This window comes from Beta vulgaris, chromosome 2 (genome assembly GCF_026745355.1).
Source record: "Beta vulgaris subsp. vulgaris cultivar EL10 chromosome 2, EL10.2, whole genome shotgun sequence".
In the NCBI taxonomy this organism is placed as follows: domain Eukaryota; kingdom Viridiplantae; phylum Streptophyta; class Magnoliopsida; order Caryophyllales; family Amaranthaceae; genus Beta; species Beta vulgaris.
In genome coordinates this window covers 37,509,624-37,528,642 of record NC_079203.1, presented here as the reverse complement: position 1 = coordinate 37,528,642, position 19,019 = coordinate 37,509,624, and the positions used below count along the sequence as shown (strand labels likewise).

The 19,019-nt window shown below is 36.5% G+C and overlaps 1 protein-coding gene across 1 annotated transcript; it reads left to right on the top strand.

Moving 5' to 3' along the window:
- The first annotated feature begins 4,282 nt into the window (after window positions 1–4,282).
- On the top strand, window positions 4,283–10,909 carry LOC104886869 (uncharacterized). The gene is made up of 3 exons (XM_010671398.3): window positions 4,283–4,291; window positions 6,597–7,139; window positions 9,849–10,909. Exons 1-3 carry the CDS (start codon window positions 4,283–4,285, stop codon window positions 10,854–10,856), a joined length of 1,560 nt encoding a protein of 519 aa, XP_010669700.3. The 3' UTR covers window positions 10,857–10,909.
- Window positions 10,910–19,019: the final 8,110 nt, after the last annotated feature.

Here is a 19,019-nt window from a genome sequence, read left to right as displayed (position 1 = left end):
CGTCCGGGCCGTGCTACGCAAGGCTTCAAAGCCCAATCTCTCTCTTCTCTTGGGCCACGAAATCAAGGCACATTTAACAATTCTCCACCTTGACTTGAATTTCTCTAAACACCTCAAATAACACCAAAAAACTAAACAAACTCCAAGGCCCAACCCCATAAGGGCCTATAACGAACAAGAGGAGAGACCCACCAAGTTCACACACAAAATGAATTTAGTGGTTGGCAAAGGCTTTGTCAACATGTCGGATGGGTTTTCCTCGGTACAAATCTTCATCAATGTCAACTCTTTCTTATCAATGACGTTCCGGATGAAGTTGTACTTCACATCAATGTGCTTCGTTCTTCTATGGAACGTGTTTTGGTTCTTAGCCAAGTGAATTGCACTTTGGCTATCACAAAATACGGACACCTCCTTAGAACACGAGCTAATTCCCCAACCAAACCTTTGAGCCACTTTGCCTCCTTGAATGACTCGGTAATTGCTATGAACTCCGCTTCCGTAATTTAAAGAGCTACAACATCTTGTAGCAAAGATTGTCAACTCACGGTCGTACCTCCCAAGGTAAACACATAACCCGAAGTCGATTTCTTATCATCCAAGTCTCCACCATAATCCAAATCACAATACCCAATCACACCATTTTGCATATTGACCAAACTCCAAGCAAACATGTGAGGTACCCTTCAAGTACCTTAGAAGCCATTTCAAAGCTTCCCAATGCCCTTTTCCGGACCTTGACATATAACGGCTTACCATGCTCACCGCTTGAGCAATGTCCGGCCTAGAACATACCATGGCATACATCACACTCCCAACGGCACTAGTATAGGGAATGTGAGCCATGACCCTTTCATCTTCTTCAGATTGAGGACAAATCTCCTTTGAGAGCTTGAAGTGAGAACCGAGAGGAGTAGAAATGGGCTTCGCATTATTCATTGAGAATCTCTCAAGAACCTTCCCAATGTACCTCCTTTGGCTAAGGTACAACACCCCCTTAGATCGATCTCTCCAAATCTCCATCCCCAAGTATCTTCTTGGCTTCACCAAGATTCTTCATATCAAACTCACTACTCAACAACTTCTTCAAATTGTTGATCTCAATCAAATGCTTGCAAGCAACCAACATATCATCAACATAAAGCAAAAGGTAAATGAAGGAACCACTTACTAGCTCTTTGTAGTAAACAAAACTATCACAGGAGCTTCTTGTGAACTCATGAGCCAACATAAACGAATCAAATCGCCTATACCATTGCCTAGGCGATTGCTTCAACCCATACAATGATTTCACCAAATGGCACACATGCTCTTCTTTCCCTTCTACCTCAAAACCTTCCGGTTGCTTCATGTAGATTTCCTCCTCCAAGTCCCTATGGAGGAAGGCGGTATTAACATCAAGTTGGTGTAGCTCCAAGTCTTCCATAGCTACCAAGGCAAGCAAAACTCTAATGGACGAGTGCTTCACAACTGGTGAAAAAACTTCATGAAAATCAACACCCTCTACTTGAGTGAAATCCCTTGCCACAACTCTTACCTTGTAGACGGGACCTCCCGAATCCGGTGTACCCTCTTTTCTCTTGTACACCCACTTACACCCAACGATTTTCTTCTTCTTAGGTGCAACAACCAACTCCCAAGTATTGTTCTTATGCAAAGATTCCATCTCTTGCTTCATTGCCATCAACCACTTGCTTGAATCGGGTAAAGACATTGCTTCCTTGTAGAAGCATGGATCATCAAATGTCTCCACCTCATTCGCCACGGTGAGAGCATATTGCACATAGTCACACTCCTCAACATATCTTTGAGGAGGCTTGATTTTCCTTCTTTGTCTCTCACTAGCAGGTGTCGTGCGTTGGGTTTGAGGTGAACCCTTAACATGCCTCTCATGAGTGAGAGCATCATCTTGTGAAGCACTTTCAAGCTCCACCTTCTCCCCGGTGTCATGAGATGAACCTACATCATTACAAATAGAAAGCTCCTTCTCCGGAGTGATCATGCATGATTCATCAAACACAACATCTCTAGAAGTTATTACCCTCCTAGATTTTTCACACCAAACTCTATATCCCTTAACCCCCAAACCATAGCCAACAAATACACATTTTCTAGCTCTAGATTCAAGTTTATCCTCTTTTACATGAATATAGGCCGGACAACCAAAAAATTTCAAATTTGAGTAATCACATGGAGTTCCGAACCATACCTCTTGAGGAGATTTAAAGTTAAGGGCGGAGTGAGGAGACCGGTTCACCAAATAGCATGCCGTTGCAACCGCTTCGGCCCAAAAGATCTTCCCCAACTTGGCTTGTGAGAGCATACATCTTGCTCTCTCTAGAAGAGTCCTATTCATCCTCTCCGCAACACCATTTTGTTGAGGCCTCCCAACACAAGTTCTATGACGAACAATGCCTTCATCAAGACAATACTTAGTGAACTTCTTTTCAACAAACTCTAGGCCATTGTCGGTTCTCAAAACCTTGATCTTCTTATCGGTCTTCTTCTTAATCATAGTCTTCCATTGAAGAAACACATCAAACACACCATCTTTGTGTTTGAGGAAGAACGACCACACCTTCCTAGAGAAATCATCAATTATTGTGAGCATGTAACTACAACCACCCAAAGAAGTCTTCCTAGAGGGACCCCACAAATCCGAATGGATGTAATCAAGAGGTTTTGGTGTTGTGTATTGCAAGATTGAAGCTAACCCGCTTGTATTTACCAAACACACAATGCTCACAAAAGCCAAGGTTGCCAAGCTTCACATTTTCTAGCAAACCTTGCTTGCAAAGTTCGGACATTCCATGCTCTCCCATATGACCAAGCCTCAAATGCCAAAGCTTGGTATCATCATCACTCATAGTGCCGGTGGAGACATTTTCCGAACCACTAACCATGGAACCTTGTAACACCTACAAACTTCCCCTTTTAATACCCTTCATCAACACAAGTGCACCCCTAATAACCTTCAATACTCCACCTTCCGCTATGTACTTACACCCATTGTTGTCAAGTGTACCAAGAGAGATCAAGTTCTTCTTCATTTCCGGAACATGGCGGACTTTGGACAATGTTCTAACCGTGCCATCAAACATAGTGATACCACGGACCCTATGCCAATCACCTTGCAAGTAGCATTGTTGCCCATGGTGACCGTGCCTCCATTGAACTCCTCATATGAGGTGAACATGTCTTTGTAGGGTGTCACATGAAAAGAACATCCCGAATCCATTATCCATTCACTCTTGCTCTTGAGCCTATCATGAGTAACAACCAATGCACCACTTTCGCTATCGGAATCAACATAGCTTACATCGGCGGAGTTCATGGGTTCCTTGCCTTTCCCGGGCTTACTATTCCCCGATTACTTGTTCTTCAACTTGTAGCATTCGGACTTAATGTGTCCCTTTAGATGACAATAATTACAAGTCTTGTGTCTATTAGAATTAGGCTTCTTAGACTTAGAACGCCCCCTATTCTTACCACCATTACCACCTTGATAAGTAGATGCAACATCATTTGATCTACCCCTAACAAACAAGCCATCACTAGAGTTTGAGACGATTTAGATGTCAATTGATTTCAATTAATTCCCTTTGTTCAAAGCATCCTAACATCATCAATACTCAAATCATCTCTACATCATATAAGATAGTTTCCCTAAAATGCTTGTATGAATGGGTAATGAACACAACAACCAAATAGCCAAATCTTCATCATCCAAAGTCACATCAATTTTTGAAGATCCATTACAATAGAATAAAACTCATCTATATGAGACTTAAGAGAATTACCTTCCTCAAGTCAAAGGTCATACAATCTACTCTTGAGTAGAAGTCGGTTGGTGACACTCTTTGCCATGTAAAGAGACTTCAACTTCAACCATAGACCCGCCACCGAATCCTCCTTAGCAACTTCCCTCAATACTTCATTCGAGAGGTAAAGTTGTATAGCCGATAAGGCCTTCAAATCCAATTCTTCCCATTTCTCTTCGGTCATAGTAGTAGGCTTCTTCACCTTGCCCTCTAGAGCCTTGTGAACACCATTTTGAATCAATATTGCCTTCATCTTCACTTGCCATAGTCCAAAATTAATGGACCTATCAAACTTCTCAATATCAAGCTTCATTGTTGACATATTCTTCAAATAAATCAACTAGAAACCACCCAAACCTTAAGCTCTGATACCAATTGTTAGCAATAAATGCAATTTCTAGGACCTAGGGTTTGCTAATTAATTTCAAGTTCAACAATAAATGCAAAGTTATAAACTTTAAATGAGAAAGGTAAGCAATAAAGAGAGACAAAGATTTAACGTGGTTCGGTCAATCTTGACCTACATCCACAAGCAAGAACCTTGGAGCTTTTCTTTACCCTCTAATGGAGGAATTACAATGAAGAAGAATAGGAGAGAGAGAGAGAGGAGGGAGAGAGAGTTATTTTGTGGCTAATTTGAATCTTACCAAGCTAAATGACTTCAGGAAGCCTTATATATGACTTCCTAAAGTTTACAAAATCACCCTAAACCCAAAACATAAAATCCGAAAAAATCTGGATTAAAATCGAGAAAATACGAAACAGGGCAGACATCCCGGCCGGGCGCCCGGGCCAGACAGCCCGCCCTAGGCAGGCCTTGCCATAAGTTTCTGCCTTGAAGGCAGAAAGTGTGGTGAAGGGTTGGCCCGCCCGAGCCTACAACCAGCCCGCCCGGGGCAGAACATGGCAGAAGAATCTGCCTCGAGGCAGAATGTTGGTGGAAGATGGAGCCCGCCCGAGCATCCCCATGGCCCGCCCGAGCAGACCGGCCCGGTCGGGCCCTTTACACGCCCGCCCGGGCTGCTATGCTTGGACGGGTTTCCTTCGCTCGTCCGGGCCGTGCTACGCAAGGCATCAAAGCCCAATCTCTCTCTTCTCTTGGGCCTCGAAATCAAGGCACATTTAACACTCTTTTTTTAAAAAAATGGTCAAGATTTTATCTTCAATGGTGAAGAGATTCAATATAGACCAACATTTTTCCGTTAGGCAAATCTAAAGTGCTATGTCTGGAAAAAAAATTATGTCGTCGGAAGACGTTGTTGTCGTTGGTGGGTCGAAGGTAACGATTGGTATAGTAATTTTAGGTGGTGGTAGAGAGAGAGTTGCAAAAATAGCCAAGGATATAATGGTACATTTACATGATAGTTAGGGTGATTTTAAGTAAATACAAACAAAGTTTTGGATCAAAAGCTTATTGATAAAGTAACTTTTGTTACTGAATGTGAAAAGACTCGTACAGGAGGGAAACATATCTAGTACTAGTACTGATGTCCTAAGTCCAATTTATCTTCATTCCAATTAACATTGTCTTTGTATTCTAGAGTAGTGTCATAGTTTTGGTGCTTTTGTCTCTGATAAATGAATTAGTATCCATGTATTTGACAGGCTGTCATACACCTGTTAACAAAATTTCTAATGAAACATTCTAAGAATGTAGTAGGGTAAGTAGGGTCGAATGCACAAAGATGGTGAATTTTAAAAATATTGAAAATTTATGGTTAAATTCTCTAAAAACTTGGGATTGTTTGGTGCAGAAACTGCTAGTGATTAGTTGCCTCGTTTTGATTTATTTCTTTGTTTGTTCCTTTGTTTGAAACAGAAGTTGGGCTTTGGATTATTTCATAAGAGCACCGCAACCAATCGTATAAGCTTCAGGGTGAATTCTCATTCGAAGGCAAATTCTTTTTCCTTGCATATCAATCACCTGTCAAGAATCAAGATAAAAATCTAGGGTGGATTTTGGTGTTGTATTGTTGTCACATGTTAAGATATAAAAACTTCAATTCTTTTGAGCGCCAATAGTATGGTGAACTTTATCTCTCTTCTTTAAAAAAAATGGTCAAGATTTTATCTCCAATGGTCCAGAGATCCAATATAGACTAACATTTTTCCGTAAGGCAAATCTAAAGTGCTATGCAGGGAAAATATATAGAGAGTTAATATTGTGTTTGGTATTTTTTTAAGTAAAGGGAAGGGAAGAGAAGAGATGGGAAAATTAGGGAACTAAAAATTATAATATTTGGTTAATAAGAAAGAAATTAATCAATTATTTCTTTCCTCTCAAAACTGGAGCAAGAAAGAATTTAGTTAATTATTTCTTTTCTTCCAAATTCCTCCAGTTTTGAGAGGAAAGGAAAAGGTATATATTTATTAGGTTTTCTTTTCTCTCACTTCCTTTCCCTATAATTTTATGTACCAAACAAAGAAAGCTTTCTTTTTTCTTTATTCAATTCCTCCTTATCAAACAAGTAAATCGACCATTACTATGATTCCGTTTTACCTCTTATCCAGTCAATGAAAATATTAAAAACAAATGCAATAGCGACCGAAACTCATTTTTGCTAACTTTTTTTTTAACGATCTTTATAGATGTTTTATGCAATTTACTAATTTATAATCTACATATGTAAACAATATTGCTTGAAATTGATTTTACACATCAAAATTGACTTTTATTAAATAAAATTTATATTTACTAATGTGAGCTAAGTATCGAATTAGGCCTATGTCATCCCTTATCAGTTTGAAGTGATATTATAACCTATTCGATTGCAGGAAAGTAGCATTCGTGAGCAAAATGATAACCATAATGCAACAAAAACATGGACAACTTCTAACAATATATTCACACTTCACTGTACTGAGATACCTGAAGATCAACAAAAGTTCCCCCCATTGGTTACCGCATTACAAACAACAGCAATGGAAGAAAACCCTGCAACTTTTCAGTTTCCAGGACACAACCGAGGGCTAGCAGCTCCATCTTCATTTAGTGGACTCATCGGAGAATGGCCTTTCCTACACGACATAGGAGAACTAGACGATCTTTCCAATCCGGAAGGCCCCATTTTAGAAGCTCAAAAGCAAGCATCAAAAGTGTTTGGTGCAGCAGAAACTTGGTTTCTTGTTGGAGGTACAACTTGTGGTGTTCTTGCTGCTATTATGGCTACTTGCAAGCCTGGTGATACATTGATTTTACCTCGCAATTGTCATTTATCTGCGATTTCTGCATTGATTTTGTGTGGAGCGATACCAAAGTACATATTTCCTGACTATGATTCTCATTGGGATGCTAGAACCAGTGTCGCTCCATTAGAGGTAATTTTTAAGTTTTAGAGTAAATTTAGCTTTTCCGAAGGCTAGTTTTCATTACTATACTTTGTATCATTATCTTATTGGAAAAATTGACAGGATCAATTTAATCATGGATGTTCTGCCATTTTCAATCATAGCTTAGTATTATTTCTAAGTAGTCCCAACTTTTATGGCATTTTACAATAATGGCCCTAGCAGGTCACTAAACCTGCTACAACATGTAAATCTCTTAAAGCACCACCTTGCCACCCCTGCCACCCTCTTTCCAACAATGCCATCCTCTGGCTCGCCCTCAAAGTCTCCTCCCTACCCTACCACCGCCTCTCCAACCCTTGAAACCCCTTCCCCATACTGCTAACCCTACCCCTGCCTCTAAATACCCCATCCACCATGCCAAAAAACCCTTACCCTACCACAAAACCCCCATCCCCTCCATCCCTCGCCCCTAAAACGCCATCCCCTGCCCTGCTGCTACCCCTTTAGCTATCTTAGACAAACCTTCCCCAAACCCCCCCCCCCCCCCCACCCTTGAACCCTTCCCCCTGTCACAAAACCCTTGCCCCTCCCCTAAAATGCTATCCCTCACCTTATTACCCCTAAAACCCCTCCCTCATCCCAGAAACTCCCCAACCCCTAAAACCCCCTCCTCCCCCTCCCCTCAAACCACAATAGGGGAAGAAGATTTGTTGTTATTTTTGGGAAGAGGGGTTGTTTTCGGGGGGTGAGATGGAAGGGAGAGGGGATTTCAGAGGTGGTAGGGGAGGAGGAGGAGATTTCGGGGGTGGTAGGGGTGGATCCAACGTGGGTTTATCTGGAAATTTGGAAGAAAAGAAGATAAAACTACGGAAAATAGAAAAAAAAATAACGATCTTTTAAAATGAAGTCTCGCGCTTCATTAAACATAATCGATAGGTTTGTCTCAATATTTTTGTCAGGCAGCCTAGTATATCGACGCGAGTTCAAAGTCTGCTTTTAACATTTTGCTTTTTTAACTTATTTTTGGCAATCTGCAATGTCCTATCAAGATTTTGCTTCCCATTTGTGTTGGTCTTTCATTACATCAACAATCCTACACTATATAATTCTTGTTGCCTTTTTTTTAGTATTATGGAGCATGTGTCTAATATTATTCATTTTATATTAGAAACGTTTTACATAAATAATTTGAAACTTCATTTATCTTTCCAAAATAATTTCAGTTTTGGATTATTTTGAAAAAACACTAAGTTGGTATGGTGGTAAGTTTAACGAAATAACTTGAATTAATATTTTCCAATAACCATAGATTCATAATGGATTAGCGAAAACAAAAAAGAGTAAGAGATCGGATAATTTTGAAAAAGTCTCCCAGATTCTTGGAATTGTTCCCAAATAATTCAAAGTTGGAATTATTTGAGAAGATATGTCAAAGTTGAGTTTAAACATATTAAATAGTCCTTACTTTTTTTGTTTTTAAAACCCAACCTATTGTTTGACGGACACTCTTCGCTTTACTTTTACTTTTACATTTTTTCAATCTCACATCCACTTTGTAAATAGTTCATATCTACTTGGATGTAATGATTTGCATTATTTCTCAAGTGTTAATTACTAAAGATCTCAGACTAATAATAGTTGTATTGTGACAAATTTAACAACTAAAATAAATGATAATATCTATTTTTTCTAAAAGTAACAATTTATCAACTTACTCGTTATTAGTTGTTGTAGTTTGGAGTTTGGACTAACTGCCAACATATTAAATATTCTGATCAATTAATATTTTTTTTAATAAGTCCAAATCCACATGATCCAATTCCTGGATCCGCCATTGCATGGAGGGGGAGACAGATGGGTGCAGGAGAGGAAGGAGGGAAGAGAAGAAGAACGCCAGTTTAAGAAATAATGAGAAAAACTGGGACCAATTTTGTAAAGAATGATGCATAATTGTGACTACTAAAAAGTAATCTTAATTGGGACTGAAAGTGGCGGAACCCCTTATAGTTAGGACTGTTTCTGTCAATTTTTTCTATATTATTAAGTTTTATTTAGTTAGAGTATCATCTTTTTGAATAAAACTTTAGTGAAAATGTACATTTTATTACTTCTCTAGACTCTTATACGATAAATGTTCTTAGAGGTAAAGTAGAAAGACACCAAGGCATAAGACACCAAGGCATGTGAAAATTTTGAGGGTAAATAATAAAATTTTTTGGGTAAGTAATAAGGAGTAGGTCATGGGTGGATCAGATGCACAATAATTTATTAGGAATCCAAACTGATTATTATAAAAAAATTGACTATATAACAAAGAAAACTAACTATATCATACATAAACCGACTTTATAGAAAACTGATTATATCACAAAAAGTGACTATAGTTGATTATATCATATAAAATCTAAAAAACCAGACTATATCATACGAAACCTGGTGCCGAGTAAATTATTGGGCACCAAATCCATTAAGTTTTTTAATAATTGAGTACAGTTATAAATAGGATCATGAGGACCTTCTAATGGTATATTCTCTTCCATGTATTTTTCCCCAACTTATGTTAATTTTTCCGAAGTTTTTAGAACTTCTCTTAACTTCTCATGATTTTTTAGGACTTTTCAAAAACTACTATATACTTTTTCGTAATTTTTACTTATTAATTTTCTGCTGAAACTTTTTAAAATTTCCATCATAAAGTATATATACTAATACCGTTGCACATATGTGTTAAAATAGGTAGAGAAGGCAATCAAGGAATTGGAATTAGAAGGAAAAAAACCAGCTGCAGTTTTCATAACTTCCCCTACATATCATGGCATATGCAGCAATGTAAAGGACATCTCTACATTGTGTCATTCACGCGATATTCCTTTGATCGTCGATGAAGCTCATGGGGCGCACTTCGGCTTTCATCCACAACTTCCAATATCAGCACTTCAGCAAGGGGCTGATGTGGTTGTGCAATCAACTCACAAAGTGCTGATGTCTCTAACTCAATCATCAATGTTACATGTATCGCGAAGTTTACTTGTAGACAAGGAAAAAATCAGCAGATGTCTTCAGATACTTCACAGTACTAGCCCGAGTTTCTTGCTTTTAGCCTCACTTGATGCTACTACAGCAGAGTTGAAGCAAAAACCGGAACTTGTTTTTGACAACGCGATTCAATTAGCCAGGGAGGCTAAAGCCAAACTTAAACAGATTCCAGGGATAACAGTCCTCAATTCTCCTAATGTCGATCCCTTAAGAGTTACTGTTGGTGTACATGATCTCGGTGTTTCTGGATATGAAGCAAGGGACTTTCTGTACAAAGATCAAAAGGTGCTTCCCGTTCTAACTGGGTATCGTGCCATCACATTTCTGTTTACTCCAGGGAGTTGTAGGGAACATGTTGATAGGCTTGTCGCGGGGTTCAAGCATCTATCATTGTCTTTCTTTTCATGCAAGAGGAAGATGCAGGAAGTTAACCGCGCTACTTTAAAACCATTTGTTGATATTGATATGAAACTAACTCCAAAAGAGGCATTTTTTGCTGACAAAAGAAAGGTAGATATAAAAGATACAGTTGGGAAGATATGTGGAGAACTTATATGTCCATATCCACCGGGAATTCCAGTAATGATTCCAGGTGAAGTGATATCAGAAAAAGCTTTGGATATTTTGTTGCAAGCTAAAGCAAATGGTGCTAAAATTTCAGGAGTTTCTGACCCTCTTTTGTTGTCCGTAGTTGTATGTGATATTTAAATTACTCCCTCTGTCTCAAAAAGATGTCATTGCAACATTGACATTATTCATAAGTGGAAAGAATATTCTAATTTTTTTCTAATATATAAGAAAAAATAGTCATGTGGGGCGTGTTTGATTCGTCTCCAAGGATATATTACGAAAATCAAATTTTTATAATTTTTACAAATATGTAATTAAAGATATTAATGATCCAAAATGCGCATTTGCAAATGTTAAAAAGAGAAATGAACGACATCTTTCTAGTATAAAAGGAATAAAATATAATGGTGAATGATATGCTTGGGTTCAAAAAGATTGAAGCAATATAATAAATGGAAAATTTATATAGCTTAAATTAGTCTAGAAAATTAATTAAATCAAATAAGTATCAGTCTAGAAAATCTGTTAGATCAAATAAGTATTTGCGCAATGATTATTTAAACAACTAATGTACATAGGCTTGTATATATCTTTTGTCTTTTAATTGTCATTCTTTTTTGGAAAATATGTCAAAAACTAACTTTAAAATTTACACTTACATTTACAAACTTTATAAAAGGGCAATTAACCACCTTAAAAAAATGGTTTTCTTGGGTGTAATGCCATATATGTTTCTGTTTTCCTGTTTTCGGACTGCGTGGAATAGGATCTATATAGTTCTTGGGTGTAAAGATATATATGTGTTGATGTATAGATATTAGGTTGTTAGAGATTGTTAGTAACTCTCTTAATTCAAGAAAAGTTTGTTAAGTGTTGTAATTAGTATAAATAGGTTGATATTGTAATTGTTCATTAACAACTTTAATTCTAATACAATGTAGTCTTAGATTTATTTTGGTTCTCTCTCTGCTTCTCTCTACTTCTCTCTCTTCTCTCTGTTCTCTCTCATCTCCATTCACATCACTGCTTCCTCTCTTAAGCTCCATCAATGGAGTCCAATACTCATCGCTGAATTGGTGATTTCTCTCAAAGTTCTTCGCTGAGTTATTCTTCAAACATTTCGATCCTACCATTCGATGGTTTGAGGTCTTCTAGTTGACGTTTTCTTGATGATTTGGGATGTATGGCACAATCGTAATTTTCCTGGGTAAAATTCTGATCAAATTTCATTTTCCGCTGCTCCTGAATTTCTGGCACTTAGTTTTTCTCATCATCTCGTCGGTGCGATTCTGGTACTTTTCTTGATTTCTCATTTTTTTCTTTGTGGGGGTGAAATTTGGTGAATAATTGCCTTAATTTTTTGGTGAATTTGGGTTTGTTGATGTTGTGTTGGGTTTGCTGTTAGCCTGTTAATGTGATAATGTTGTTGTGATGATGTTGGGATTCGTGAATTTTAGTTGCTGAGATGGTGGTTAGTTGTTGTTCTGCTGGCTGTTGTTCTTGGATTTGTTGCTATGTTGATGTTGTTGTGCTTCATGATGGTCTGGTTGAGGATTAGTTGTGGTGAATTTTTTTTGATTTGCAGTTTCTTGCTCCTTGTTCATGGCACCTTGATAATGGTGTTTGGTGCATTTGATTCATTCTCTTTCACATTGATTCATTTCTCCCGGCCTCATTTTCTTTCTCTACTACAATATTTTCTCTAATTTTTGTTTTGTGCTCTTATTCTCCTTCTCTGATATTCTACTTTTAATCATCTGAATTCAATTTATCTGCTGAGTTGTTTCTTTGAATTTTCTCTGTGATTCCTTGAGTGATCATTTCTCTGTTTTGTTCAAAGATCCATTGTGATCTCTTTTGCTCAAAGCCTACTTTGTTAGGTTCCAAATTTCATAGTCTTATGACTTTAACCTCCAACCTATAGTGGTTATCTTCTTTGTTTTCCACCCATAGAGGTGTGTTTTGTGCCCTTAAAGGCTTGTTTGTTTCAAGACCCAAGTGGTCATTCTTTGTTGTGCCCATAATAGAGGTCTTGTTATGCCCATTAGAGGATTTGTTGTACCCATTAGCGGCTTTGTTGTGACCTAATAGATGGTCTTTTCTATGTATCATTGTGATGATTTTTGATGAGACTCGATGAGACTCTCTCCCTTCCATATTCACTCTTCCTTCTTTTCCTATCATTGTCGTCTTCATTCCTTCCATTTTAATTTATTCTTCTATCCTTTTCTTGGTTCTACACATGAATTCTGTCATAGTACTTCACTTGGCCTTTGGCATAGGTGGTATTAGTACACCTCAGTGACTTGGTTTTCTTTTCAAGCTTGGAATGTTATGCAACCCTTCCAAGCTTGAGGGGGGACATGTTCTACATCTTATGTTGGAGTTATGATGTTATGGTATAGCTTGGTGGTTGATTCCAATGGTGTTGTGGTATTTGCTTGGTGGTTGGTTCCAATGATGTAGTTCTTCTAGTATGGCAACAGCAGCTTAGCATTACACAAAGCTCGAGTTCATTGAAGTTCATTTTGGTTGTTCGAATTATATGAGAATTCGTTCAAGTTTGATCCATAGTGATTGTATTCTCTTGTTGTGATCAAGAGAGCATTTTTTTTAGTACGAATTGTTCAAACTCAACATGTTTTTCAAACATGTCCAGTTTGCGGGGGAGGTTGAAGTATAGATATTAGTTGTTAGAGATTGTTAGTAACTTTCTTAATTTAAGAAAAGTTTGTTAAGTGTTGTATTAGTATAAATAGGTTGATATTGTAATTGTTCATTAACAACTTTCATTCTAATACAATGTAGTCTTAGATTTACTTTGGTTCTCTCTCTGCTTCTCTCCACTTCTCTCTCTTCTCTCTCTTCTCGATTCACATCACTGCTTCCTCTCTTAAGCTCCATCGATGGAGTCCAATACTCAAATTATAACAATATGTTTCTTGTTTGATCACAATAGAGAGCTCAATACTCCTTTTTTCTCCTTCTAGCTGTCAACTTTCTTAGAATTCTGCTCGATTATGGGATTCATCACAATCCTTATCTCCTCTGTAATCCCACAATTTTCTATCGGCTAGTTGTATTGTAGGTAGCTTGAGGAATTCTTTTTTTATTGTTCTCACTCCTATACTTTGGAGTTAAATGTTGTCCTTTTGTGGTAGTTTGTTGTCACTTGCTAGTCACATTTCTTGAAAACTTACATTAAAAGGTTGATGATACTTGTTGGACCAAGTCTTAGAGCTGCTATTGCAATTGACCTTACAATTAATCATTGAGAATCAGTTAAGTAGTTCTATGCTTATACATTGAAATATGCACATTCAATTCACAGCTTGGAGCCAATCTTTGCTTATACAATATAGACATATATAAGTGGCTACAATTGGCAAGATGGACAAGTTGCCTTGTGTTTACCTTTGCAGATCATCTGGAAATATCTGTCAATTCTTGTACGTTCCAACAAGGATATGGACAAAAATGCTGCACCTTCTTTCCAAAATATAGTAAAATTATTTTCTACTTTAGGTCCTAAATAGCCATGTCATAGGCATATTGATATGTAGATCTTGATTGTACATGGGGTATGTTGTAACTGCATGTAGTTTCTTACTTTAAAAGTGAACCTTCTTAACTCATGAGGTGTATCTTAATGTTATGCTTCTTCTCAGTTGTGTTTTTGATGTTTGAATGGAGCCTTTTAAGAGTTTGTGGGATCTCCATTGTTCCCTATCGCAGTGTTGAGTGCAATGATTATGTTAAATTAGATGGTAATCACCTTAGTCCTTATAAAATGGGTTAATTAAGCAACTTGTACATATGAGTTATGCTGCAAATTTTTTTTTTTAATATAAAAAATAAGTCATTTGCGTCAGTTGCCGACACTAATGACTTTCTTCAATTGTGAAAATGAGTTATTTGCCTCAATCGTTGCTAGACTTTTTTTAGTTGTGAAAATGAGTCATTTGCGTCGGTTGCTACTTAACAACCGATTCAACTGACTTTTTTAGTTGTGAAAATGACCCATTTACATATGTTGTTAGGAAGCAACCAACACATACATATAATATAATATATATATATATATATATATACACACATATACATATACATATACACATACATATACATATACATATACATATACATATACATATACATATACATATACATATACATATACACATACATACATATACATATACATATACACATACATACATATACACATACATATACATATACATAGAGGTGTCAATCTGGGTCACTGGCTGGGTTTGGGTTGACCCAAGCTGGGTCGGAATGATTTGGGTCGGAATAATCTGGGTGAGAGTGTGTCATGGGTCGGAACTTGGTGGGTCGGGTGAAATTGGGTCGGGTTCAACTGGGTGAGGGGCTCTCGGAACTAGGTCGGAACTGGGTCGGCTGAGACTGGGTCGGCCGGTATCTGGGTTGGGTGAATTTGGGTCGGAATGGAATAAGGTGAAGTCGGCCCAAATCGGCTTTCGGAGTAACTTGGGTCGGAAAAAATCGGCTTTCGAAATGACTTGGGTCGGAAGAAATCGGCTTTCGGAATAATTGGGTCGGAAGAAATCGGCTTTCGGAATACTTGGGTCGGCTGAAGCCTCAAAATCGGTGGCGTATTGACTTGGGTTCGAACAAATTGGCTCTTGGAATGACTTGGGTCAGAATGAATGTCTCTCGGAACAAGGCGACATCGTGCGAGTCGGCTTAGGGCCTTAAGCTGACTTTTAGAATAACTTAGGTGGAGTTTGTTTGGATGTAGACGTCTTTCGGGCGGACTTAGACTTTTGGAGAGCGTAATGTTTACAATTGTCGTTTTGGCGTTTTCATATATTATATTATATTATATATATATATATATATATTAAGTTACGAAGTCGAAAGTTATAACAATTAACATGTGATATAGTGATATACAAATATTGTGAATTGTGATTGAGTCATTGTGAATTTGGTGATGATACATTGATACTTATATTACTAATTTAAAAAGTTACTAAACTAAGACTTATAACTTACATAGTCATATTATTGGCTATTGCCCATTGGGTTATTCTTATTCGTGATTACATACTTGCATAATTGCATTAAAGAATAACTGGTTTTAAGTTATTGAATTTACTCATTAAAGAATAATGATCAAAATATCAAATATTCAAATATCAATCATCAAATGAATGGATGATCACATGATTAATACTTAGAGTTGGTACTACTAGTTTGGATTTGTCATTTGTGACAAGTAACATGTCTAACAAATATTCAAGTAACAATCATAAGTATTCAAGTAAGAACCATAAGGACTAAAGTATGATTGTACGAAGATGGATATGAAGTGATAAAGTTATTATATTGTCATTAATATCTTATTAGGTTGACATTAATGAAAGCATCATAATTATAAAATTGTTCTTTCATCGTTTATGGAATAAGTAACAAAGATCAACGTTAATCGAATATGAAGATGAAAACTGTGATCAAGATGATACATAATCATATCAGTAGAGGATGAAACATTGAAAATATGAAAATATAGATCGTAGTTAATACCAATCATATCAGTGGAGGATCAAGATCGTTGATGTTTCGGTTGTTGAGCTTACAAGATAGTAGCATAAGAGGTGATCTTATCAAACGGTCCATATTTAATTTGGAAAACCACGTCACGGTTATTTATCATACAAAATAGGGCTCGATGTTATTACACAATTCACAACAACCAAAGCATCATTCGATTAGATGATCGACTTTCGTTGAGTTAAGGTTCACATAAATCAAATGATCATAAGATTGAACAGAACAAACCTAAGTTAGTTACCAGTTAACTACTAGATATTAAGTACAAAAATATTGAAATACAAATACTAAATAACATATACTCCTTCATAAGTGATAAACTGATAAGATGTTCTGAATTTTCAATGTTCACAAATTCACAAATTGCCATATTTATAATTTTTTAATTTAAGTTTATAACAATAAGTTCTTTAAAATTAATAATACATTAATACTAATTGAATTTTTAAAGTTTTTAATTTACAATGTTATATTCATTTCTTACAATAAATCAATAATCAATAAATTTTAAAGTTAATTAGACCAATACGCAATAATAGTAGAATTATGTAATAGAAATTTAGAATTATCAAATGAAATTGGTATGAAAATTATAGGCCATGAATTTGATAAAGAAGAGATGACAACCATTGATCAAAATAGCAATGTAAGCAATCCATGTGCTTGATCTAACTCAATACTCATTGGTCTAAAATTGAATGCCATGGATCCTCCTTAAATGACCATATCTCAGCCCTTCATTAGCGAAAGAACAAATCTCAACCCTTGCCTTCATTTACTCTCCAATCTCATCATTTCTAACTCTATTATGAAAATAAAAAAGAAAAGTCAAGGTGAGAGCAAATCTCAACCCTTCACAGTTTCATCCAACGATCCTAAACAAATTAAAATCCATAACCAATGGTGTTCTATAAAACCCCTTTTTTTTTTACCCTAATCTCTCATTCTCTCTTCCTCAACCAGTCAGCCTCCCCCTCCCCCCTCTCTCTCTCTGAGTAAATAAACCCATCTATAAGTGAAGACTAATTATATACGTCCTTTCTTTTCTTTTATGATTATTGAAAGGTATAATGTATAAATGCATCAAATAATTGAATATGTTGAAGAATACTATATTATCTCTGATCGAGCTTATGAAACTTCCAATGGTTTTGTAAGTTTGAGCAACTGGATTTTTTTTTTGTTAGTAGAGCATTTATGCGTTTTTGATAGAATTTTTCTTTCTTGTTGCTTGGTATGTAGTACATACGAGTCTATGTGTAGTAGGATCCACTATTTTTTTTCTGAATTTTTTCTTTTATCTTTCTTCTGTATATGTCTGTTCAAATTTATCTTTAATATATTACATTTTGTTTTTTCATTTCTATCGTTGCTTCATCTGGAGAAAATGTTGATGGATTAACGCCATAGCCATAATTACGTAATTATTCCCAAAGCTGAATTTTTGTGTTCAAAATCATTTATTTTCATAAAAAAAATGTACATAAGCAAATTTCATAGATATGCTTTTTTGTTCATAGACAACTAATTTCTATTTTTTTATTATGGAAATTTCTATTACTTTCTCTTTAATTAGTTTTAGTACGAGAAGTAGAAATCTAATTTCATTCAAAATTTTGACTTTTTTACTCACACTTTTTTGCTATTATATGTGGCTTTGAAGATTTTTTCCCCCTTAAATTTGCTTCTTCTTTCCCGCATATTAGGGATTACTACCTGATGTTCAATTTTTTTTTGAGGTCTAATGTTGTGGTTATACACTTATACTTTCTATTATTCATTATATGGGCAAATTTGTATCTTTGATTTCAATAGAAGAAATATCAATAGTTGATGTGGTAAAAGAAAGCAAAAATGGAGTAAAAGAAAGCAAAAATTTGCATTAGTTGTATGACTTTTTTTGTTGGGAAACATTTTAGATGTAAATTCGTACTTCTTTAGTTCACTCATTTCAGTTGTAATGTAGACTAAACAAGTTGTAATAAGTTGAATGTAACTTCAAAGCCATCCTTAACTCCTTACTACATCAGATGAAATTTATTGAATTTGGACGTTTAAGTCAAGGCGTGTTGGAGTTTCAGTCCAGTTGTGTTTTACTTTTTAGATAGCAAGAGTAAAATACTTGCAGAAATAGCACGAGCATTTAAATTCATTTTTTTTTATAACAAATTTTTTTCTCAATATGGTAGTTAAATAGCGAAGGACCCGTAATAAATTAAGGAGAACTTTGGAGTAGTTAGAATGTTCTTGTGAATTTTGTAATTATGTTATAACTGATTGAATTTTTATTATTTGAAAAGTTAGAACCTATTTGTAAATTGTGAATAATGTGCTTTGGAATTTGAATAGATAAATGTTGGTTAAGTCGGGTAACCTTGGGTTGGAATGGTTTGGGGTCGAAATGGATTTGGGTCGGGTAAATTTGGATCGGGTGGTAACTGGGTTGGGTCACAATTGGGTCGGTAATAGCTGGGTTGGGTCACAACTGGATTGGGTGGTAACTGGGTGGGTTTAACTGGGTCATTGGCGGGTGAAGTTGGGTGCGGGTTATTTTGGGTCGGAAACAGGTTGGGTCTGGGTCGTTGTTCATGGGTGCAACTGGGCACGGGTCAAATTGGGTCGGCCCAATTCAGGTTGGGTTACCAATTCCACGGGTTAAACTGGGCACGGGTAACGCTGGATCGGAATGGGTCGGCTTTCCAA

Excerpts from the sequence above, each read along its gene's own strand:
- LOC104886869 (XM_010671398.3), top strand. Across the intron at positions 7,140-9,848 it reads CCAGTGTCGCTCCATTAGAG|GTAGAGAAGGCAATCAAGGA; the intron begins GTAATTTTTAAG and ends GTGTTAAAATAG.